General features: G+C 60.9%; 1 protein-coding gene across 1 annotated transcript in view; it reads left to right on the top strand.

Annotated features, from left to right (window-relative positions):
• Positions 1 to 23,924, top strand: part of LOC137757347 (uncharacterized) — a 108,443-nt gene that overhangs the window by 24,567 nt on the left and 59,952 nt on the right. Inside the window, exons 6-7 of the mRNA XM_068534065.1 lie at positions 5,913 to 5,983; positions 13,437 to 13,507. Coding sequence (XP_068390166.1) covers positions 5,913 to 5,983; positions 13,437 to 13,507 — 142 coding nt within the window. The remainder of the gene's footprint in view (positions 1 to 5,912; positions 5,984 to 13,436; positions 13,508 to 23,924) is intronic.

Genomic DNA, 23,924 nt, shown 5'->3' with positions numbered 1-23,924 from the left:
GGAGAGGCCGCGACAGTGAGAGGCCCGCGCACCGCGATGAAGAGTGGCCCCCACTCGCCGCAACTGGAGAAAGCCCTCGCACAGAAACGAAGACCCAACACGGCCAAAAATAAATAAATAATTAAAACAACAACAACAACAACAAAAACCGAGGGAGAAGGAGAGAAGACGCGATCATGTCCCGTCCCGTCCCGTCCCGTCCCGTCCCGTCCCGTGCCTCCGGTTCTTTCCAACACGGAGGACGCGTGGTGCTTCCCGAGGCGGCGGTGGACCAGGGCTCTCTTCTCTTTCCAAGGCCTCGTGTCCCCGGAGCACTTGGCCTCCAGAGTGTGTTCCTTCAGCCAACATGGGTGGGGCCGGTGGCGGCAGTGCCCCCAGTGGCCCACCCCGCCCTCCACCCAAGTCAGCGCAACCAGGCAGGCGCTGAGAGGACGCTTAAGGGCAGGAACCTGTGTCTAAACCACCTTCCCCAGTGCACCGGAAAGAAACTGAAGAGGAGTCCCCGGTGGCTCCCAGTCGCTCCGAGGTGTAAAGCACAGCGAGCTGGCGGGAGCCTACACCCACCCACACACCCACCCCGGGGGTGTCTTCCCATCCCTGGCCTTCCCCTGGGCGGTGTCAGGAGACTGACCCGCTCCGGCGTCTCTGGGGCAGCGCCCGGCCGCCCTTCCGACTGACCCGTGTGTGCCACCGTCCACGCCTGAACACCAAACCCCACTCCCACCCCCCGCCCCCGGGCCGCCGTGGAAGAAATGCCAGGTCCTCGGGGGCCGTCCATCGTCTTGCCATAGGAGGCCGAGCTCGCCCTGCACCGCGGCTGTGCCTGTGGGCTGCCGGCCCTTTGCGTCGGGCTGCTTGCCCCTCGGTGACTGATGAGAAGGTGCCTCGCCAGGCACCGCCCGGACGTGACTGGATCTCTGTGCTCACACTCGGAGTGTTTCCCGAGGTCCTAGGCAAATGTGGGTTGCTAAAGACACAGCTGCCGGTCCACGGCTGGGTGCCTGGATGGGGAGTCATAAAGGCAGGCTAAGAGGACCCCACAGAGACGAGGCCCCGCAGGACGGAGGGCCAGACTTTGAGGCGCGCCGCTCTGAAGTGGCCAGGTTGATGAGCCATCTCGCTTTTGCCAGGTTGGGCAGGGCTTGGCATTTCGTTTTTCCCTCGGCAAAGGGCAGAGGGAGAGGGCCTGGGGGAGGGGAAGGGGAAGGGCAGGCTGCCGTTCGTGGTGCAATACTGCCATCGAGAGGAACGGGTCCGCCGATCCCGCGAACCCTGTACCGTCCCTTCCTGGGGAGGAGTGACAAGGGATTGAAGTCGGGAACACTGGACAGTGGCCCCGGGAAGTCAAGAGCTCCGGGCCCCGCCTGGGAAGGGGCGGGGAGCATGGCCCAAGGCCCGGCGGTGCCGTGGAGGCTCCAGAGACGGGCAGTGGCACAGGGCGCACAGCCCGGCCGCCTGGCGTGTGGGGCTACAGGAAGTGGAGTCTCGGTGGACCCTGGTGGCCGCCACGTCTGGGCGGGCCTAGAGGAAGCTGCTCTGAAGGAGGCCAGGCCGGGGTTCTGCGGGCATTTGGCCGCGTGCCCCTTCCCCTCGGAGCCAGAGCACGTTCGGCCTGGGCGGGCCCAGGGCCCCGGAAGCCTCTCTGGGCCACGGTGCGGCCCAGCCAGAGACCACCACGGGCAACGGGAGTTCTGCCGCCCTTGGCGGCAGCGGCCGAGGCGGGCCCAGTGACCTTCTTCCGTCCAGCTCAGAGACGACACGTGGAGCCTGGCTACCCAGTGCCCAGGGCTCCCGAGGCCCAGCGAGAGCTGGCAGTCCGAGTCCAGAAGGGGACGGCGCTGGCGGGACGCAGGAGCCACCGCAGAAGGAGCCCTTCACCTGAGCCGAAGAGTCTAATCGGTGGCTGCGGTGCCATCTCCCAGGGTCTCCGGGATTCTGGCCCAGGCCAGGCCTGGCCTGGCCTGGCCTGGCCCGGCCCGGCCCGTCCCGTCCCGATCCGTCCCGAGGGCTCCCGGACCCGGCTCCCGGAGAGGAGAGGGCAGGACACGAGAGGAGAGGAGCTGAGCAGAGCCCCGCCGAGTGGACCCCCGGGCCATGCATTTGCAGCAGGCTTCAGCTTTCTCCCCACGAGGCCCTGTGCCTCAGTTCAGCGAGGAGAAGGAAAGGCCCCGGCTTGCATTCCGGCCCGGCTCTCCAGGTCTCGGCCCTGTGCTGGCACCTGCAGCCCAGCCAGGGAATCAAGCCGAAGAGGTCTGAAGAAGCTGCCTGAAGCTCACCTCTGTTGGACTGAGAGAAACGCCTCCCCCCCTTGCCCTCTCCCCCATGACCACCCCTCATCCAGCTTGTCTGCCAAGGCCAGGAACGAGGTGCATACTCCTGGGCACACGGCGGTGCCTTCGAGTCCCCGGCTGACCCGATAGGCCGCTTCTGGAACAAGCCGTGGGGCGGCTCGTTCCTGCCCTTTGCCCAGCTCTTACCTGCCCGGGCGGGGGTGGGTGGTGGGCTGGTTTGGGGGCCGGGTCCCGGGGCGGGGTGAGGTGTGGGGGGAGGGCTTCCGACTGGGAGCAAGTCTCCAGGCTGGACCCCTCCCTCCCTCCGCACGTACCCCTCCTGGAAGGGTGCTGAAACCCGCCCCGCGCCCCTTTCCTTTCGCGCCTGTGAGTCGCCCGACACGTTGTCAGGCGATCTTACGTGGGCAGAGCGTTTCCTTGGGGCCGGGTCCTGACGTAGCTACGCGGTCTGACTGGTCGCCGGCCGCAGGTGCTCTCAGTGTGGCCCTCTGGCCAGGGCCAACGGCTGCACCTGCAGAACGTGGAGCCGCTTGTGAAAAATCCCAGGAGTCTTCCCCAAAGAAGAGGACCCGCCGGGTCCTCCACGGGGAGGGAGAGCGAGGAACAGGGCGTTCCCCGGCCTCAAGGTTCCTGTTCCCGAGGTGAGCTCGAGTGCGGAAAACGGACCTGGATCCCCCTGCTGCGGACGGTGCCGTCCCTCTCTGCGTACCGATCGTGGCCCACTTCCATCCCATCGCGAGTGGGTCCTGGATACCCTGTGTCCTACGGCACAGGAAGGGCCTCAACGGGATCCTGCGGGGCCTGGGACCCGGACTCTCTTTGGCAGGAGCAAAAAGTAAACAAACCGAAACACAGCTCGAACTGAGAGTGGAATGTGCAGTGCCCCTGCATTACTCTTCCTCGTCTGCGTCTGGGAGCAAGCACTAACGAGGAAACGTTCTCCAGGCTGTGTGCAGGGTGCTGCCCCCGACAGGGGACAGGGCGGCCACGTCCTCCCCTTTCCCCGTGGTCCCCGGTGGCTGGGCCCGGGGCTTTCGCCGGGGCACCGGCCACGGGTCCTGGGTCCCCGGTGGCCCTGAGACCCCAGGGACCCCACTGGCCGGCCTCGCTCCTGCAGGGAGAGCCAGGATCCAGGGGCCAGATGCCCTGGGGTGGGAGCTTCAGCTCCTTGTTCCTCAACATGGCGGCTGCCGAGGCCCGGCCCCGAGGGTGGGGAGCGCGGCGGGCCTGGCCGCCCGGGGCTCCTCGGTGGGCGAGCCCGGCCCCGAACCCCGCCGCGTGTCGCTTCCACACCTACTCTGGAGGCGTGCCCGGCGGCCAGGTTCGGCCCGGGAATCCTCTGAGTGCTCCAAAGCCAGCCCTCCTCCCGTCACAGGCCTTCCCCACAGTATCCACAGGCAGGGGCTGGAGGCCGTGCTCAAAAAGCTTCCGCTTGATGGCACTGTTGCTCCAGAAACGCCCAGCACCCTTGCGAGCGCGGCCTCTCCCTCCGCCCTTTGCGGATCAAAAAAGGCCCAGGGAGGCCCGAGAGCCATCCAAGCCTTCCGAGTGGGGTTGGCCCTACTGGGGGGTTGGGGGAGGTGGTGTCTCTTCCTTTTGGGGCTTCTCCTTGGCAGTAGGAGCGCACAGGTAAAGACATCCCAAGGAATCCCTGCATCGGTGGGCCCATCTCCGCATCCCTCTGGGAGTTGCTTTGAGGCCACGTTGCCTGGCCCACGTGTCCTGGCGACCGGGACCCTGTCACGTCTGCACACCTGGGGACGGGCATCCATCTGGGTCGTGTCGGGTAGAATCCTAGCTCTCTCGGGACGTTGATCGAGAGCTAGAGGTGGCACCAGGACCTGGGTTTCTCCGCTTCCTGCGTGCTTGCCTCTCTGCTGTTCTCATCCAGCTACGTGAACTGGCTTAAGGGCTCAGGAGCAGGCCCGAGAGGGTCTAGGCCACTATGGCAGCGGGAGGAAGTGACGGGGACCCAGGGAGCTGGGGCAGATTGCCCCTGCTCACCTCCAGGGGTGTCAGGCAGTCACTCTGCCATGGAGTGCCCGGGGTAGGGGGTGCAGGGAGGTGGTTTGGAGTTGCTGGGACAGGTGTAGATCCCAGTGGCTCCCCTCCATCCACACAGACAGATGACCTTGGGGAGGGCCGTCTGTTCAGCAGACCCTTCTGGGGAGCTCTCCATGGGACTGTGTCTGTACTCTAGCCTCAGACCCCCCACTCGTTCGTCGCTTCATTCACTCGCTCCCTGCTCCACTCGTTCATTCGTAAACACGCAGGTACACAAACGTGTGCGTGGGCGCGCGTGTGTATCATGCGTGCATCGTGTGTAAGCGCGTGTATGTACGCTTATAGAGCGTGTACAAAACGTCCCTTCTCTTGTACTTTTTCCCTGTAACCGCCTCGGGGGTGCCGCTGTGGATAGGACTTTCTCCCAGTCAAAGCCAAAGCCCTCACCGTTGCTCGATGGCCGCTCCCAAGTTGCCCCCCCCCCCCCCCCCCGTCTGCGGAGGGAAGCACACGTCCTTTTTGCGTGCGTATGTATGCTCCCGGGGTTGAATGCAGGTGAAAGCAACGGGCCGCAGAGGGCTGTGTGCATGTCGCCTGCTCCCTGACCCCACCGGGCTCACGTAGTGATAGGTAGTCTTCTGCCTTTTCGGCTGCTCTCACGGCACTATAGGCGTGCCGTGGCGTTGGCACGTCTGTGCGGAGTCAACGCCGTGTCCTGCTAGGGCCCCTCCATTTCTTTTCGGACAGCTGCCCAGGGTAGGGTACCCTTGTCTGTGCCTGGAGGCAGGAGCATAGGGTATCTCACGTGCCCCTCCTCTTTGGACGCTAGGCTTCCGCCTTGTTCCTTCCTCTCCTCTTCTGTCTCCCACGGAACTGGCTGTGAGGCGCGGGCCACTGAGTCGTCGTTACCAGGGTGCGGGTGAGCGTGACCAGGGTACGTTTTCCGGCGTCAGCGTCCACCCAGAGGAGAGGAGCAGGGTAAATCTCCAGTGGGCCACGTCCCAGAGCACGTGCCCTTACGCCCGGAAAGTCCATGCGGTGGACCTGTGTGCGGCCAGAGGGGAGACGAGTCGGTGCCCGTTGACCCACGCGTCCTAGGGCCGGCTGGTCAGTTGTGGAGGACGCGCGCGGGCTTGCCAAGATACCTGGGGTTGTCCCGCCATAGTCCCACGGGTGCAGAGCCGAGGAGACGAGCTCCGCGCCTGTAAACGCCAGGGTGTGATGGCTGTGCTTCCCACCGGAAAGAGATTTTGGAGGATGACGGGATCAAGGGTTTCACCGGACACGCTTCTTTGTGTACAAACTGCTTCCGTCTGACGGCCCCCCCTGCCTCGGATGGCATCCGTGCCATTTCCGAAGGACGAGTGGAGTTGATGCTTCACGCTTGCACCTTGTTTGGAAGTTTTTGGTTGACCCGGGGGTGCCGGTAGGAATAGGAACCGAAGGCACTCTCTCTCGAGGTTGCGCGGGCGGGGGTGTACGCGGACCCTCCCCCCCTCCCTCCTCCCCCCTCCCCCCTCCCCCCTCCCCCTCCCCCCCTCCTCCCCCCCCCCCCCTTCACAAGCATCGTGGCGGTGCCACACTGAGTGATGGGCGTTCGGCTCTCTCTCGTTGCAGAGGAGGCAGAGCGGAAGGAAAGGAGGAGGGAAATCGGGGACGTCGGTCATCTCCAGACGCTGGTGTTCTGGGTGAGTGCGAGCTCTGTGTTCTCTTCCCTTCCCTCTTCCGAAAGAGTCTATTTCACCATAGGAAAAAGTCAGTGATTCTGGTAGTTCATTCAGCAAGGCTCAAGAAGCAGGGACTCCCAGGTGGGATCGTGGCACGGGGACACGGGTGTACTGTGCCGGAGTTCTTGGCCATGGTAGGAAAGGCTCTCGAGTCAGGTCCTGACTGGGGAGCCGGAAGAAAGAGGTGCATGGACGAGCATCTAGAGCATCTGTGTACGGTTACCCTAGGTGGTCGGTACGTAGCATTTGAGGTCAGTGTCCTGCGGGAGCGGGGAGAGTGGAAAGGGATCGGGCCCGGGCCGCTTGCACCGGCACCGGGACCCGGTCTGGGCTCCAGGCTCCGTGAAGCCAACCGCCCGTGACGTGATCACTCGGCGCCCCACCTCACCCCCGAGAAGCAGCAGTGCCAGCCCAGCCCGACGTGGGGGCCGGCGGTGGGAGACCGTGTGAGGGAGAGCCAGGCCTCGTGGGCTTTTTGCCTCCTGTGCTTTGAGTGGAGCCCGTGATGGCTGTTCCTCCCGTTCTCTCCTGATCGCCCTTGGGCCCAGCTCTCTCCACCATGGCCCTCCACCAAGCCAGGAAGGACTCGGGAACGTGCCCTTGCGGGATTATGAAGAGGGGGCGCCCGCTGGGCGGCGTGGAGGTTTGGCTCGGGGCAGCCCGCTGTAGGGCTCCTTGCGCTCCGCAAGTCTGCCTCTTGACAAACCAAGGAACTTGACGGTGTGGGGCCTTTCAGGAGGTGTACGTCCCTTCTTCCGTGTGGGAAATGTCGCCTGAGTGGGTGCGTGACCAGCAGCCGGAGGTGTTTTCTTTCTGTCTCTGTTTCCTCCTTCTCCCTCCTGTCTTCTGTTGAAACAGTCTTGCCGTGAGGAGGACGCCTCCTACCCTGGGCTCAAAGTAATTGAAGGCTTCTCCAGGCGGGCTGGTGAGCGTGTGGCGCCGTGGTTTAGCGAGGCGTCACGGCACACGGGTCGGCGGCGTGGCTGACGTTTCGTGGTTACCAAAGGGCAGAGGCAGGGTTCGAGCAGCAAGGGCAGCGTGGCATTTCTGGGGTGACCCTGCCTTCCACAGGACCCTGTTTGGCCATCCCAGGAGCCTTTCACGGTAATATCTGGGCGTCGAGTCAAGTCCCCCGGCGTGGGGCGAGGGTCCCGGAAGACGTGCACTCAGCACGGTGGGGCTCTTTTGGGTTTTGTCTCCTCGACGCGCCTCAGTACCGCGGCTTGAAAGAATTGCCAAGGCCCGGGGGCACAGCAGATTCGGAGTTAGAGAAAGAGAGGAAGGCGTGCTGAGACAAAACTGAGGGAAGGGGGCTTCCCTGGTGGCGCAGTGGTTAAGAATCTGCCTGCCAATGCAGGGGACACGGGTTCGAGCCCTAGTCTGGGAAGATCCCACATGCCGCGGAGCAACTAAGCCCCGTGAGCCACAACTACTGAGCCTGCGCATCTGGAGCCTGTGCTCCGCAACGGGAGAGGCCGCGACAGTGAGAGGCCCGCGCACCGCGATGAAGAGTGGCCCCCACTCGCCGCAACTGGAGAAAGCCCTCGCACAGAAACGAAGACCCAACACGGCCAAAAATAAATAAATAATTAAAACAACAACAACAACAACAACAACAAAAACCGAGGGAGAAGGAGAGAAGACGCGATCATGTCCCGTCCCGTCCCGTCCCGTCCCGTCCCGTCCCGTCCCGTGCCTCCGGTTCTTTCCAACACGGAGGACGCGTGGTGCTTCCCGAGGCGGCGGTGGACCAGGGCTCTCTTCTCTTTCCAAGGCCTCGTGTCCCCGGAGCACTTGGCCTCCAGAGTGTGTTCCTTCAGCCAACATGGGTGGGGCCGGTGGCGGCAGTGCCCCCAGTGGCCCACCCCGCCCTCCACCCAAGTCAGCGCAACCAGGCAGGCGCTGAGAGGACGCTTAAGGGCAGGAACCTGTGTCTAAACCACCTTCCCCAGTGCACCGGAAAGAAACTGAAGAGGAGTCCCCGGTGGCTCCCAGTCGCTCCGAGGTGTAAAGCACAGCGAGCTGGCGGGAGCCTACACCCACCCACACACCCACCCCGGGGGTGTCTTCCCATCCCTGGCCTTCCCCTGGGCGGTGTCAGGAGACTGACCCGCTCCGGCGTCTCTGGGGCAGCGCCCGGCCGCCCTTCCGACTGACCCGTGTGTGCCACCGTCCACGCCTGAACACCAAACCCCACTCCCACCCCCCGCCCCCGGGCCGCCGTGGAAGAAATGCCAGGTCCTCGGGGGCCGTCCATCGTCTTGCCATAGGAGGCCGAGCTCGCCCTGCACCGCGGCTGTGCCTGTGGGCTGCCGGCCCTTTGCGTCGGGCTGCTTGCCCCTCGGTGACTGATGAGAAGGTGCCTCGCCAGGCACCGCCCGGACGTGACTGGATCTCTGTGCTCACACTCGGAGTGTTTCCCGAGGTCCTAGGCAAATGTGGGTTGCTAAAGACACAGCTGCCGGTCCACGGCTGGGTGCCTGGATGGGGAGTCATAAAGGCAGGCTAAGAGGACCCCACAGAGACGAGGCCCCGCAGGACGGAGGGCCAGACTTTGAGGCGCGCCCCTCTGAAGTGGCCAGGTTGATGAGCCATCTCGCTTTTGCCAGGTTGGGCAGGGCTTGGCATTTCGTTTTTCCCTCGGCAAAGGGCAGAGGGAGAGGGCCTGGGGGAGGGGAAGGGGAAGGGCAGGCTGCCGTTCGTGGTGCAATACTGCCATCGAGAGGAACGGGTCCGCCGATCCCGCGAACCCTGTACCGTCCCTTCCTGGGGAGGAGTGACAAGGGATTGAAGTCGGGAACACTGGACAGTGGCCCCGGGAAGTCAAGAGCTCCGGGCCCCGCCTGGGAAGGGGCGGGGAGCATGGCCCAAGGCCCGGCGGTGCCGTGGAGGCTCCAGAGACGGGCAGTGGCACAGGGCGCACAGCCCGGCCGCCTGGCGTGTGGGGCTACAGGAAGTGGAGTCTCGGTGGACCCTGGTGGCCGCCACGTCTGGGCGGGCCTAGAGGAAGCTGCTCTGAAGGAGGCCAGGCCGGGGTTCTGCGGGCATTTGGCCGCGTGCCCCTTCCCCTCGGAGCCAGAGCACGTTCGGCCTGGGCGGGCCCAGGGCCCCGGAAGCCTCTCTGGGCCACGGTGCGGCCCAGCCAGAGACCACCACGGGCAACGGGAGTTCTGCCGCCCTTGGCGGCAGCGGCCGAGGCGGGCCCAGTGACCTTCTTCCGTCCAGCTCAGAGACGACACGTGGAGCCTGGCTACCCAGTGCCCAGGGCTCCCGAGGCCCAGCGAGAGCTGGCAGTCCGAGTCCAGAAGGGGACGGCGCTGGCGGGACGCAGGAGCCACCGCAGAAGGAGCCCTTCACCTGAGCCGAAGAGTCTAATCGGTGGCTGCGGTGCCATCTCCCAGGGTCTCCGGGATTCTGGCCCAGGCCTGGCCTGGCCTGGCCTGGCCTGGCCCGGCCCGGCCCGTCCCGTCCCGATCCGTCCCGAGGGCTCCCGGACCCGGCTCCCGGAGAGGAGAGGGCAGGACACGAGAGGAGAGGAGCTGAGCAGAGCCCCGCCGAGTGGACCCCCGGGCCATGCATTTGCAGCAGGCTTCAGCTTTCTCCCCACGAGGCCCTGTGCCTCAGTTCAGCGAGGAGAAGGAAAGGCCCCGGCTTGCATTCCGGCCCGGCTCTCCAGGTCTCGGCCCTGTGCTGGCACCTGCAGCCCAGCCAGGGAATCAAGCCGAAGAGGTCTGAAGAAGCTGCCTGAAGCTCACCTCTGTTGGACTGAGAGAAACGCCTCCCCCCCTTGCCCTCTCCCCCATGACCACCCCTCATCCAGCTTGTCTGCCAAGGCCAGGAACGAGGTGCATACTCCTGGGCACACGGCGGTGCCTTCGAGTCCCCGGCTGACCCGATAGGCCGCTTCTGGAACAAGCCGTGGGGCGGCTCGTTCCTGCCCTTTGCCCAGCTCTTACCTGCCCGGGCGGGGGTGGGTGGTGGGCTGGTTTGGGGGCCGGGTCCCGGGGCGGGGTGCGGTGTGGGGGGAGGGCTTCCGACTGGGAGCAAGTCTCCAGGCTGGACCCCTCCCTCCCTCCGCACGTACCCCTCCTGGAAGGGTGCTGAAACCCGCCCCGCGCCCCTTTCCTTTCGCGCCTGTGAGTCGCCCGACACGTTGTCAGGCGATCTTACGTGGGCAGAGCGTTTCCTTGGGGCCGGGTCCTGACGTAGCTACGCGGTCTGACTGGTCGCCGGCCGCAGGTGCTCTCAGTGTGGCCCTCTGGCCAGGGCCAACGGCTGCACCTGCAGAACGTGGAGCCGCTTGTGAAAAATCCCAGGAGTCTTCCCCAAAGAAGAGGACCCGCCGGGTCCTCCACGGGGAGGGAGAGCGAGGAACAGGGCGTTCCCCGGCCTCAAGGTTCCTGTTCCCGAGGTGAGCTCGAGTGCGGAAAACGGACCTGGATCCCCCTGCTGCGGACGGTGCCGTCCCTCTCTGCGTACCGATCGTGGCCCACTTCCATCCCATCGCGAGTGGGTCCTGGATACCCTGTGTCCTACGGCACAGGAAGGGCCTCAACGGGATCCTGCGGGGCCTGGGACCCGGACTCTCTTTGGCAGGAGCAAAAAGTAAACAAACCGAAACACAGCTCGAACTGAGAGTGGAATGTGCAGTGCCCCTGCATTACTCTTCCTCGTCTGCGTCTGGGAGCAAGCACTAACGAGGAAACGTTCTCCAGGCTGTGTGCAGGGTGCTGCCCCCGACAGGGGACAGGGCGGCCACGTCCTCCCCTTTCCCCGTGGTCCCCGGTGGCTGGGCCCGGGGCTTTCGCCGGGGCACCGGCCACGGGTCCTGGGTCCCCGGTGGCCCTGAGACCCCAGGGACCCCACTGGCCGGCCTCGCTCCTGCAGGGAGAGCCAGGATCCAGGGGCCAGATGCCCTGGGGTGGGAGCTTCAGCTCCTTGTTCCTCAACATGGCGGCTGCCGAGGCCCGGCCCCGAGGGTGGGGAGCGCGGCGGGCCTGGCCGCCCGGGGCTCCTCGGTGGGCGAGCCCGGCCCCGAACCCCGCCGCGTGTCGCTTCCACACCTACTCTGGAGGCGTGCCCGGCGGCCAGGTTCGGCCCGGGAATCCTCTGAGTGCTCCAAAGCCAGCCCTCCTCCCGTCACAGGCCTTCCCCACAGTATCCACAGGCAGGGGCTGGAGGCCGTGCTCAAAAAGCTTCCGCTTGATGGCACTGTTGCTCCAGAAACGCCCAGCACCCTTGCGAGCGCGGCCTCTCCCTCCGCCCTTTGCGGATCAAAAAAGGCCCAGGGAGGCCCGAGAGCCATCCAAGCCTTCCGAGTGGGGTTGGCCCTACTGGGGGGTTGGGGGAGGTGGTGTCTCTTCCTTTTGGGGCTTCTCCTTGGCAGTAGGAGCGCACAGGTAAAGACATCCCAAGGAATCCCTGCATCGGTGGGCCCATCTCCGCATCCCTCTGGGAGTTGCTTTGAGGCCACGTTGCCTGGCCCACGTGTCCTGGCGACCGGGACCCTGTCACGTCTGCACACCTGGGGACGGGCATCCATCTGGGTCGTGTCGGGTAGAATCCTAGCTCTCTCGGGACGTTGATCGAGAGCTAGAGGTGGCACCAGGACCTGGGTTTCTCCGCTTCCTGCGTGCTTGCCTCTCTGCTGTTCTCATCCAGCTACGTGAACTGGCTTAAGGGCTCAGGAGCAGGCCCGAGAGGGTCTAGGCCACTATGGCAGCGGGAGGAAGTGACGGGGACCCAGGGAGCTGGGGCAGATTGCCCCTGCTCACCTCCAGGGGTGTCAGGCAGTCACTCTGCCATGGAGTGCCCGGGGTAGGGGGTGCAGGGAGGTGGTTTGGAGTTGCTGGGACAGGTGTAGATCCCAGTGGCTCCCCTCCATCCACACAGACAGATGACCTTGGGGAGGGCCGTCTGTTCAGCAGACCCTTCTGGGGAGCTCTCCATGGGACTGTGTCTGTACTCTAGCCTCAGACCCCCCACTCGTTCGTCGCTTCATTCACTCGCTCCCTGCTCCACTCGTTCATTCGTAAACACGCAGGTACACAAACGTGTGCGTGGGCGCGCGTGTGTATCATGCGTGCGTCGTGTGTAAGCGCGTGTATGTACGCTTATAGAGCGTGTACAAAACGTCCCTTCTCTTGTACTTTTTCCCTGTAACCGCCTCGGGGGTGCCGCTGTGGATAGGACTTTCTCCCAGTCAAAGCCAAAGCCCTCACCGTTGCTCGATGGCCGCTCCCAAGTTGCCCCCCCCCCCGCCCCGTCTGCGGAGGGAAGCACACGTCCTTTTTGCGTGCGTATGTATGCTCCCGGGGTTGAATGCAGGTGAAAGCAACGGGCCGCAGAGGGCTGTGTGCATGTCGCCTGCTCCCTGACCCCACCGGGCTCACGTAGTGATAGGTAGTCTTCTGCCTTTTCGGCTGCTCTCACGGCACTATAGGCGTGCCGTGGCGTTGGCACGTCTGTGCGGAGTCAACGCCGTGTCCTGCTAGGGCCCCTCCATTTCTTTTCGGACAGCTGCCCAGGGTAGGGTACCCTTGTCTGTGCCTGGAGGCAGGAGCATAGGGTATCTCACGTGCCCCTCCTCTTTGGACGCTAGGCTTCCGCCTTGTTCCTTCCTCTCCTCTTCTGTCTCCCACGGAACTGGCTGTGAGGCGCGGGCCACTGAGTCGTCGTTACCAGGGTGCGGGTGAGCGTGACCAGGGTACGTTTTCCGGCGTCAGCGTCCACCCAGAGGAGAGGAGCAGGGTAAATCTCCAGTGGGCCACGTCCCAGAGCACGTGCCCTTACGCCCGGAAAGTCCATGCGGTGGACCTGTGTGCGGCCAGAGGGGAGACGAGTCGGTGCCCGTTGACCCACGCGTCCTAGGGCCGGCTGGTCAGTTGTGGAGGACGCGCGCGGGCTTGCCAAGATACCTGGGGTTGTCCCGCCATAGTCCCACGGGTGCAGAGCCGAGGAGACGAGCTCCGCGCCTGTAAACGCCAGGGTGTGATGGCTGTGCTTCCCACCGGAAAGAGATTTTGGAGGATGACGGGATCAAGGGTTTCACCGGACACGCTTCTTTGTGTACAAACTGCTTCCGTCTGACGGCCCCCCCTGCCTCGGATGGCATCCGTGCCATTTCCGAAGGACGAGTGGAGTTGATGCTTCACGCTTGCGCCTTGTTTGGAAGTTTTTGGTTGACCCGGGGGTGCCGGTAGGAATAGGAACCGAAGGCACTCTCTCTCGAGGTTGCGCGGGCGGGGGTGTACGCGGACCCTCCCCCCCTCCCTCCTCCCCCCTCCTCCCCCCTCCCCCCCTCCTCCCCCCCTCCCCCTCCTCCCCCCTCCCCCCCTCCTCCCCCCCCCCTCCTTCACAAGCACCGTGGCGGTGCCACACTGAGTGATGGGCGTTCGGCTCTCTCTCGTTGCAGAGGAGGCAGAGCGGAAGGAAAGGAGGAGGGAAATCGGGGACGTCGGTCATCTCCAGACGCTGGTGTTCTGGGTGAGTGCGAGCTCTGTGTTCTCTTCCCTTCCCTCTTCCGAAAGAGTCTATTTCACCATAGGAAAAAGTCAGTGATTCTGGTAGTTCATTCAGCAAGGCTCAAGAAGCAGGGACTCCCAGGTGGGATCGTGGCACGGGGACACGGGTGTACTGTGCCGGAGTTCTTGGCCATGGTAGGAAAGGCTCTCGAGTCAGGTCCTGACTGGGGAGCCGGAAGAAAGAGGTGCATGGACGAGCATCTAGAGCATCTGTGTACGGTTACCCTAGGTGGTCGGTACGTAGCATTTGAGGTCAGTGTCCTGCGGGAGCGGGGAGAGTGGAAAGGGATCGGGCCCGGGCCGCTTGCACCGGCACCGGGACCCGGTCTGGGCTCCAGGCTCCGTGAAGCCAACCGCCCGTGACGTGATCACTCGGCGCCCCACCTCACCCCCGAGAAGCAGCAGTGCCAGCCCAGCCCGACGTGGGGGCCGGCGGTGGGAGACCGTGTGAGGGAGAGCCAGGCCTCGTGGGCTTTTTGCCTCCTGTGCTTTGAGTGGAGCCCGTGATGGCTGTTCCTCCCGTCCTCTCCTGATCGCCCTTGGGCCCAGCTCTCTCCACCATGGCCCTCCACCAAGCCAGGAAGGACTCGGGAACGTGCCCTTGCGGGATTATGAAGAGGGGGCGCCCGCTGGGCGGCGTGGAGGTTTGGCTCGGGGCAGCCCGCTGTAGGGCTCCTTGCGCTCCGCAAGTCTGCCTCTTGACAAACCAAGGAACTTGACGGTGTGGGGCCTTTCAGGAGGTGTACGTCCCTTCTTCCGTGTGGGAAATGTCGCCTGAGTGGGTGCGTGACCAGCAGCCGGAGGTGTTTTCTTTCTGTCTCTGTTTCCTCCTTCTCCCTCCTGTCTTCTGTTGAAACAGTCTTGCCGTGAGGAGGACGCCTCCTACCCTGGGCTCAAAGTAATTGAAGGCTTCTCCAGGCGGGCTGGTGAGCGTGTGGCGCCGTGGTTTAGCGAGGCGTCACGGCACACGGGTCGGCGGCGTGGCTGACGTTTCGTGGTTACCAAAGGGCGGAGGCAGGGTTCGAGCAGCAAGGGCAGCGTGGCATTTCTGGGGTGACCCTGCCTTCCACAGGACCCTGTTTGGCCATCCCAGGAGCCTTTCACGGTAATATCTGGGCGTCGAGTCAAGTCCCCCGGCGTGGGGCGAGGGTCCCGGAAGACGTGCACTCAGCACGGTGGGGCTCTTTTGGGTTTTGTCTCCTCGACGCGCCTCAGTACCGCGGCTTGAAAGAATTGCCAAGGCCCGGGGGCACAGCAGATTCGGAGTTAGAGAAAGAGAGGAAGGCGTGCTGAGACAAAACTGAGGGAAGGGGGCTTCCCTGGTGGCACAGTGGTTAAGAATCTGCCTGCCAATGCAGGGGACACGGGTTCGAGCCCTAGTCTGGGAAGATCCCACATGCCGCGGAGCAACTAAGCCCCGTGAGCCACAACTACTGAGCCTGCGCATCTGGAGCCTGTGCTCCGCAACGGGAGAGGCCGCGACAGTGAGAGGCCCGCGCACCGCGATGAAGAGTGGCCCCCACTCGCCGCAACTGGAGAAAGCCCTCGCACAGAAACGAAGACCCAACACGGCCAAAAATAAATAAATAATTAAAACAACAACAACAACAACAAAAACCGAGGGAGAAGGAGAGAAGACGCGATCATGTCCCGTCCCGTCCCGTCCCGTCCCGTCCCGTCCCGTGCCTCCGGTTCTTTCCAACACGGAGGACGCGTGGTGCTTCCCGAGGCGGCGGTGGACCAGGGCTCTCTTCTCTTTCCAAGGCCTCGTGTCCCCGGAGCACTTGGCCTCCAGAGTGTGTTCCTTCAGCCAACATGGGTGGGGCCGGTGGCGGCAGTGCCCCCAGTGGCCCACCCCGCCCTCCACCCAAGTCAGCGCAACCAGGCAGGCGCTGAGAGGACGCTTAAGGGCAGGAACCTGTGTCTAAACCACCTTCCCCAGTGCACCGGAAAGAAACTGAAGAGGAGTCCCCGGTGGCTCCCAGTCGCTCCGAGGTGTAAAGCACAGCGAGCTGGCGGGAGCCTACACCCACCCACACACCCACCCCGGGGGTGTCTTCCCATCCCTGGCCTTCCCCTGGGCGGTGTCAGGAGACTGACCCGCTCCGGCGTCTCTGGGGCAGCGCCCGGCCGCCCTTCCGACTGACCCGTGTGTGCCACCGTCCACGCCTGAACACCAAACCCCACTCCCACCCCCCGCCCCCGGGCCGCCGTGGAAGAAATGCCAGGTCCTCGGGGGCCGTCCATCGTCTTGCCATAGGAGGCCGAGCTCGCCCTGCACCGCGGCTGTGCCTGTGGGCTGCCGGCCCTTTGCGTCGGGCTGCTTGCCCCTCGGTGACTGATGAGAAGGTGCCTCGCCAGGCACCGCCCGGACGTGACTGGATCTCTGTGCTCACACTCGGAGTGTTTCCCGAGGTCCTAGGCAAATGTGGGTTGCTAAAGACACAGCTGCCGGTCCACGGCTGGGTGCCTGGATGGGGAGTCATAAAGGCAGGCTAAGAGGACCCCACAGAGACGAGGCCCCGCAGGACGGAGGGCCAGACTTTGAGGCGCGCCGCTCTGAAGTGGCCAGGTTGATGAGCCATCTCGCTTTTGCCAGGTTGGGCAGGGCTTGGCATTTCGTTTTTCCCTCGGCAAAGGGCAGAGGGAGAGGGCCTGGGGGAGGGGAAGGGGAAGGGCAGGCTGCCGTTCGTGGTGCAATACTGCCATCGAGAGGAACGGGTCCGCCGATCCCGCGAACCCTGTACCGTCCCTTCCTGGGGAGGAGTGACAAGGGATTGAAGTCGGGAACACTGGACAGTGGCCCCGGGAAGTCAAGAGCTCCGGGCCCCGCCTGGGAAGGGGCGGGGAGCATGGCCCAAGGCCCGGCGGTGCCGTGGAGGCTCCAGAGACGGGCAGTGGCACAGGGCGCACAGCCCGGCCGCCTGGCGTGTGGGGCTACAGGAAGTGGAGTCTCGGTGGACCCTGGTGGCCGCCACGTCTGGGCGGGCCTAGAGGAAGCTGCTCTGAAGGAGGCCAGGCCGGGGTTCTGCGGGCATTTGGCCGCGTGCCCCTTCCCCTCGGAGCCAGAGCACGTTCGGCCTGGGCGGGCCCAGGGCCCCGGAAGCCTCTCTGGGCCACGGTGCGGCCCAGCCAGAGACCACCGCGGGCAACGGGAGTTCTGCCGCCCTTGGCGGCAGCGGCCGAGGCGGGCCCAGTGACCTTCTTCCGTCCAGCTCAGAGACGACACGTGGAGCCTGGCTACCCAGTGCCCAGGGCTCCCGAGGCCCAGCGAGAGCTGGCAGTCCGAGTCCAGAAGGGGACGGCGCTGGCGGGACGCAGGAGCCACCGCAGAAGGAGCCCTTCACCTGAGCCGAAGAGTCTAATCGGTGGCTGCGGTGCCATCTCCCAGGGTCTCCGGGATTCTGGCCCAGGCCTGGCCTGGCCTGGCCTGGCCTGGCCCGGCCCGGCCCGGCCCGGCCCGGCCCGTCCCGTCCCGATCCGTCCCGAGGGCTCCCGGACCCGGCTCCCGGAGAGGAGAGGGCAGGACACGAGAGGAGAGGAGCTGAGCAGAGCCCCGCCGAGTGGACCCCCGGGCCATGCATTTGCAGCAGGCTTCAGCTTTCTCCCCACGAGGCCCTGTGCCTCAGTTCAGCGAGGAGAAGGAAAGGCCCCGGCTTGCATTCCGGCCCGGCTCTCCAGGTCTCGGCCCTGTGCTGGCACCTGCAGCCCAGCCAGGGAATCAAGCCGAAGAGGTCTGAAGAAGCTGCCTGAAGCTCACCTCTGTTGGACTGAGAGAAACGCCTCCCCCCCTTGCCCTCTCCCCCATGACCACCCCTCATCCAGCTTGTCTGCCAAGGCCAGGAACGAGGTGCATACTCCTGGGCACACGGCGGTGCCTTCGAGTCCCCGGCTGACCCGATAGGCCGCTTCTGGAACAAGCCGTGGGGCGGCTCGTTCCTGCCCTTTGCCCAGCTCTTACCTGCCCGGGCGGGGGTGGGTGGTGGGCTGGTTTGGGGGCCGGGTCCCGGGGCGGGGTGCGGTGTGGGGGGAGGGCTTCCGACTGGGAGCAAGTCTCCAGGCTGGACCCCTCCCTCCGCACGTACCCCTCCTGGAAGGGTGCTGAAACCCGCCCCGCGCCCCTTTCCTTTCGCGCCTGTGAGTCGCCCGACACGTTGTCAGGCGATCTTACGTGGGCAGAGCGTTTCCTTGGGGCCGGGTCCTGACGTAGCTACGCGGTCTGACTGGTCGCCGGCCGCAGGTGCTCTCAGTGTGGCCCTCTGGCCAGGGCCAACGGCTGCACCTGCAGAACGTGGAGCCGCTTGTGAAAAATCCCAGGAGTCTTCCCCAAAGAAGAGGACCCGCCGGGTCCTCCACGGGGAGGGAGACCGAGGAACAGGGCGTTCCCCGGCCTCAAGGTTCCTGTTCCCGAGGTGAGCTCGAGTGCGGAAAACGGACCTGGATCCCCCTGCTGCGGACGGTGCCGTCCCTCTCTGCGTACCGATCGTGGCCCACTTCCATCCCATCGCGAGTGGGTCCTGGATACCCTGTGTCCTACGGCACAGGAAGGGCCTCAACGGGATCCTGCGGGGCCTGGGACCCGGACTCTCTTTGGCAGGAGCAAAAAGTAAACAAACCGAAACACAGCTCGAACTGAGAGTGGAATGTGCAGTGCCCCTGCATTACTCTTCCTCGTCTGCGTCTGGGAGCAAGCACTAACGAGGAAACGTTCTCCAGGCTGTGTGCAGGGTGCTGCCCCCGACAGGGGACAGGGCGGCCACGTCCTCCCCTTTCCCCGTGGTCCCCGGTGGCTGGGCCCGGGGCCTCCGCCGGGGCACCGGCCACGGGTCCTGGGTCCCCGGTGGCCCTGAGACCCCAGGGACCCCACTGGCCGGCCTCGCTCCTGCAGGGAGAGCCAGGATCCAGGGGCCAGATGCCCTGGGGTGGGAGCTTCAGCTCCTTGTTCCTCAACATGGCGGCTGCCGAGGCCCGGCCCCGAGGGTGGGGAGCGCGGCGGGCCTGGCCGCCCGGGGCTCCTCGGTGGGCGAGCCCGGCCCCGAACCCCGCCGCGTGTCGCTTCCACACCTACTCTGGAGGCGTGCCCGGCGGCCAGGTTCGGCCCGGGAATCCTCTGAGTGCTCCAAAGCCAGCCCTCCTCCCGTCACAGGCCTTCCCCACAGTATCCACAGGCAGGGGCTGGAGGCCGTGCTCAAAAAGCTTCCGCTTGATGGCACTGTTGCTCCAGAAACGCCCAGCACCCTTGCGAGCGCGGCCTCTCCCTCCGCCCTTTGCGGATCAAAAAAGGCCCAGGGAGGCCCGAGAGCCATCCAAGCCTTCCGAGTGGGGTTGGCCCTACTGGGGGGTTGGGGGAGGTGGTGTCTCTTCCTTTTGGGGCTTCTCCTTGGCAGTAGGAGCGCACAGGTAAAGACATCCCAAGGAATCCCTGCATCGGTGGGCCCATCTCCGCATCCCTCTGGGAGTTGCTTTGAGGCCACGTTGCCTGGCCCACGTGTCCTGGCGACCGGGACCCTGTCACGTCTGCACACCTGGGGACGGGCATCCATCTGGGTCGTGTCGGGTAGAATCCTAGCTCTCTCGGGACGTTGATCGAGAGCTAGAGGTGGCACCAGGACCTGGGTTTCTCCGCTTCCTGCGTGCTTGCCTCTCTGCTGTTCTCATCCAGCTACGTGAACTGGCTTAAGGGCTCAGGAGCAGGCCCGAGAGGGTCTAGGCCACTATGGCAGCGGGAGGAAGTGACGGGGACCCAGGGAGCTGGGGCAGATTGCCCCTGCTCACCTCCAGGGGTGTCAGGCAGTCACTCTGCCATGGAGTGCCCGGGGTAGGGGGTGCAGGGAGGTGGTTTGGAGTTGCTGGGACAGGTGTAGATCCCAGTGGCTCCCCTCCATCCACACAGACAGATGACCTTGGGGAGGGCCGTCTGTTCAGCAGACCCTTCTGGGGAGCTCTCCATGGGACTGTGTCTGTACTCTAGCCTCAGACCCCCCACTCGTTCGTCGCTTCATTCACTCGCTCCCTGCTCCACTCGTTCATTCGTAAACACGCAGGTACACAAACGTGTGCGTGGGCGCGCGTGTGTATCATGCGTGCGTCGTGTGTAAGCGCGTGTATGTACGCTTATAGAGCGTGTACAAAACGTCCCTTCTCTTGTACTTTTTCCCTGTAACCGCCTCGGGGGTGCCGCTGTGGATAGGACTTTCTCCCAGTCAAAGCCAAAGCCCTCACCGTTGCTCGATGGCCGCTCCCAAGTTGCCCCCCCCCCCCCCGCCCCGTCTGCGGAGGGAAGCACACGTCCTTTTTGCGTGCGTATGTATGCTCCCGGGGTTGAATGCAGGTGAAAGCAACGGGCCGCAGAGGGCTGTGTGCATGTCGCCTGCTCCCTGACCCCACCGGGCTCACGTAGTGATAGGTAGTCTTCTGCCTTTTCGGCTGCTCTCACGGCACTATAGGCGTGCCGTGGCGTTGGCACGTCTGTGCGGAGTCAACGCCGTGTCCTGCTAGGGCCCCTCCATTTCTTTTCGGACAGCTGCCCAGGGTAGGGTACCCTTGTCTGTGCCTGGAGGCAGGAGCATAGGGTATCTCACGTGCCCCTCCTCTTTGGACGCTAGGCTTCTGCCTTGTTCCTTCCTCTCCTCTTCTGTCTCCCACGGAACTGGCTGTGAGGCGCGGGCCACTGAGTCGTCGTTACCAGGGTGCGGGTGAGCGTGACCAGGGTACGTTTTCCGGCGTCAGCGTCCACCCAGAGGAGAGGAGCAGGGTAAATCTCCAGTGGGCCACGTCCCAGAGCACGTGCCCTTACGCCCGGAACGTCAGTGAGGTCGGCCTTTCTCTGGATAATGACAGTACTGCTGGTGCGCTTTTATCTGAGTGAAATAGATGTTCTGTGTTTTTATTTGTGGTTGTTTATGTCTGCTTGTAAGATATTCATGTATATTGCACCAATGTCACACTGGTTAAAGATGGAACTTAATAGTACAGGGCCTTTTTTTCTGGTGGAGTTTACCACTTACTTCGCAAAGAGAACTGTGTTTTATCCTTATGAGCCTATGTTCGGGCCTGCTGCTTCTTTATCTGTTGGTGGGATATAGGAATGACTTATAATCCTATGGGGCTTCTTTTTTGTTCGGTGTGATTAAAATATTCTATAATTGACTTAGAAGAGGAGCGTTTAAGTTTGTGATTCTAGTAAAAACCATGTAATTTCTCACTTTAAACAAGTGAATCGTAGGATATATTTTGCAGTATTTTTACAGAATTCCAAATGTGTAAACATGTTTATTAAAAAAGAAGAAACTTAAATCAACTAGTTAACCCTTTACTAAAGAACAGGAAGAGATCCACAAAGTAAACCGAAAGCTAGCAGAAGGAAGACGGTTATTAAGATTAACGCAGCTTAAACCTAAGTGTCCACCAACAGATGCATGGATGAAGGAAATGTGTATATATTCACAGAGGAACATTATTCAGCCATAAAAAAGAATGAATTCTTGCATTTGTGGTAACATGGATGGACCTCAAGGGCATTATGCTGAGTGGAATAAGACAGAGAAAGATAAATAGTGTACGATCTCACTTACATGTGGAATCTTACAAAGAAAAAAATGATAACAACAAGAAAAAACAAGGCCACAGATGCAGAGAACGGATTGGTGGTTGTCAGAGACATGGAGTGGGCGATGGGCAAAATGCGCAAAGGGGGTCCAAAGGTACAAACTTCCAGTTATAAGGTATATAAGTCATGGAGATGTAAGGTATAGCATGGTGGCTATAGCTACCAATACTGCGTTGCATATTTAACAGTTGCTAAGAGAGTAGATCTTAAAAATTCTCATCACGCACAAAAAAATTGTAACTCCGTGGTGATTGGTGTTAGCTAGACTTACTGTGGTCATCATTTTCACAAAATACAGAAATGTCAAATTATTATGTTTTACACCTGAAAAAATAATGTAATGTTGTTTGTCAGTTATACCTAAAGAAAAATCTCCTGTGTAGTAAAAAAAAAAAAAAAAAGAAAGAAAGAAAAAAAACTATAAAAACAAAAATTAACGTAGCTTACATGAAGTATAGAATAGAGGAAAAATGAATGAGAAAATTGACAGCTGGTTCTTTGAAAAGATAATTAAAAATTTTTTTAAAGGAGATATTCATGTGTGGAGTTCATTTTATTATTTATTTATTTATTTTGGCTGCGTTGGGGCACTGGCTTTCTCTAGCCGTGGCAAGCGGGGGCTGCTGTTTGTTGCGGTGCGTGGGCTTCTCATCGTGGTGGTTTCTGGTATTTCGGAGCACGGGCTCCAGGCATGCGGCCTCAAGTAGTTGCAGCACACGGGCTCAGTAGTGGCAGGCGGGCTCAGTAGTTGTGGTTCGCGGGCTCTAGAGCCCAGCCTCAGTAGTTGTGGCACACGGGCTTAGTTGCTCCATGGCATGTGGGATCTTCCCGGACCAGGGATTGAACCCGTGTCCTCTGCACTGGCAGTCGGATTCTTAACCACTGCATATTTTTACTTGCGTTAAATACTTAACCCAAGTATTTCTTACTTCCCTTTAAGGGGTGAATAATATTCAGTTTTCTGTACATGTCATATTTTCTTTATCCATCCACCTGAAGACCAGCTTGGAGTCTTAAGAGGATACTGGTACATTTCCTAAGTGAAAGGGAACTTGTAGGAATTTCCTAGATAGAGAAAGCTTAAGGGGAACTTCGGCGTGACTGGATTGGGGGACATTTTAAATTGTGCTTAAAATTAAAGTATTTTTCATATATAAAGTCTGAACAAACTGTTTTGAGAGACTGAAATCGCTCTAGCTCTGAAGAGAAGGGACACTAGCTCCTTCCAGCTGTAAGGCATTCTTTGGTGGACTGAAAATATAGCAGAAGTGTTTGAGGATTCATCCTCATGACAGGTAGCTGTCCCATAGGGAACCTCATCATGACACTTTAAGTAATTGACAAGAATTGCAGTCAGCTGTCCATATCCGTGGGTTCCACATCCACAGATATGGAACTCGCAGATACAGAGGGCTAATTGTAAAGGATGTGAGTATCTGCCGATTTTTGTATCCACAGGGTTCCTGGAACCAGTCCCCCATGGATACTGAGGGCTAACTGCATTGAGACACTATATTGAAAGAGCAACATAAGATGGTGAGCTCACAATGGAAAGCTAAAGAGTCAAGAGTCATATTCTCTAAAAGTATACCATACTTGTACACAGCTATGCAGTTATTTGCATGTTAACGACAACCTGTGACTAGCAAATCTCAAAAACCTTTTGTTAGAATTTTGCCTTTGAGCATTTGATTCTTTTTCCTTGGAGAATCAAAGTCATGCAGTTCAAGAATCATTTCATGGAGGACAGGTTTATATATTTATTTCTGCTTCATAAGTTAAACCAGGAGATCCCCTAACAAAGGTAATGGTGGTGAATATGGTATACCATTTAGTAGAGGTAAAGGAGTTGGAGGCGGAGGAGCAACTCCTGTGGGTCGAGGTGGCACTGGTAGAGCTGGTGGTGGGGATGGCCCTCCACCTGCCTGTGGACGCAGTGGAGGTGGTCCTGGAATTGATGAGGAACCTGTGAGTCCATGTTTGCAATAGAATATGCAGTCCAGAATACATAGCAATAGACGTTTGCAGGTTTTTTTTTTTTATAGAGTATACACTGCTTATTTATTACTATTCAGCATTCAAGAACTTAACAGTATATGCAAAGGACTTATATAGATATTTGATGAGCATTTCAAACACTACACAATGACTACCGCTAGAACAGTTGGCATTCTCGTCTGATCCCTAAGGGGGTACAAAGAGTGTCTTACAGCAGCACTGACCAAAACTGCTTTCTAATACCAGTAATTAATAAGTAATACCATTTTCATAGGAATAATGCTTATCCAAATTTTTTCCTCAGTTTTGGTCCTCGTTATAACCCTGTAATGTAGGTAGGGTGTAAGTAGTTTCACCTCACTGCTTATAGAAGAGGAACGACACTCTATAAACGTTTATGTGACTAATCGTGATTTGACACGATTAGGATTTGAATGTAGTTCTTCCCAGACCTATTTCTGTTCCTTCTCTGATGTAGCAGCTATTAGGGTGTGAAAAAGGGGAGAAGCCTGGCTTAGTGCTCAGAGATGTAAAAAGGAAAGGAGGAGGATATTTTTTTTTAATGAAAGCTTTATTGGAAAGAAATCATCCAGTATTATAGATACAGTAAAGCAGAATGAGGCTAGGAAAAGGCCACCAGATTGGGTCATTTGGAGTTCACTGGTGACTCTTGACATAACTGTTTTAGTAGAATTGTGGATACAGAGCAATTTATGAAACAAACACTTAGTGAGAATCTACTGTGTTAAGATACAGTCTTCACATTCTGAAC

Source organism: Eschrichtius robustus, chromosome X (assembly GCF_028021215.1).
Source record: "Eschrichtius robustus isolate mEscRob2 chromosome X, mEscRob2.pri, whole genome shotgun sequence".
NCBI classification, from domain to species: Eukaryota; Metazoa; Chordata; class Mammalia; order Artiodactyla; family Eschrichtiidae; genus Eschrichtius; species Eschrichtius robustus.
The sequence above is the reverse complement of the archived record's forward strand: the minus strand, read 5'-3'. Positions and strand labels throughout refer to the sequence as shown.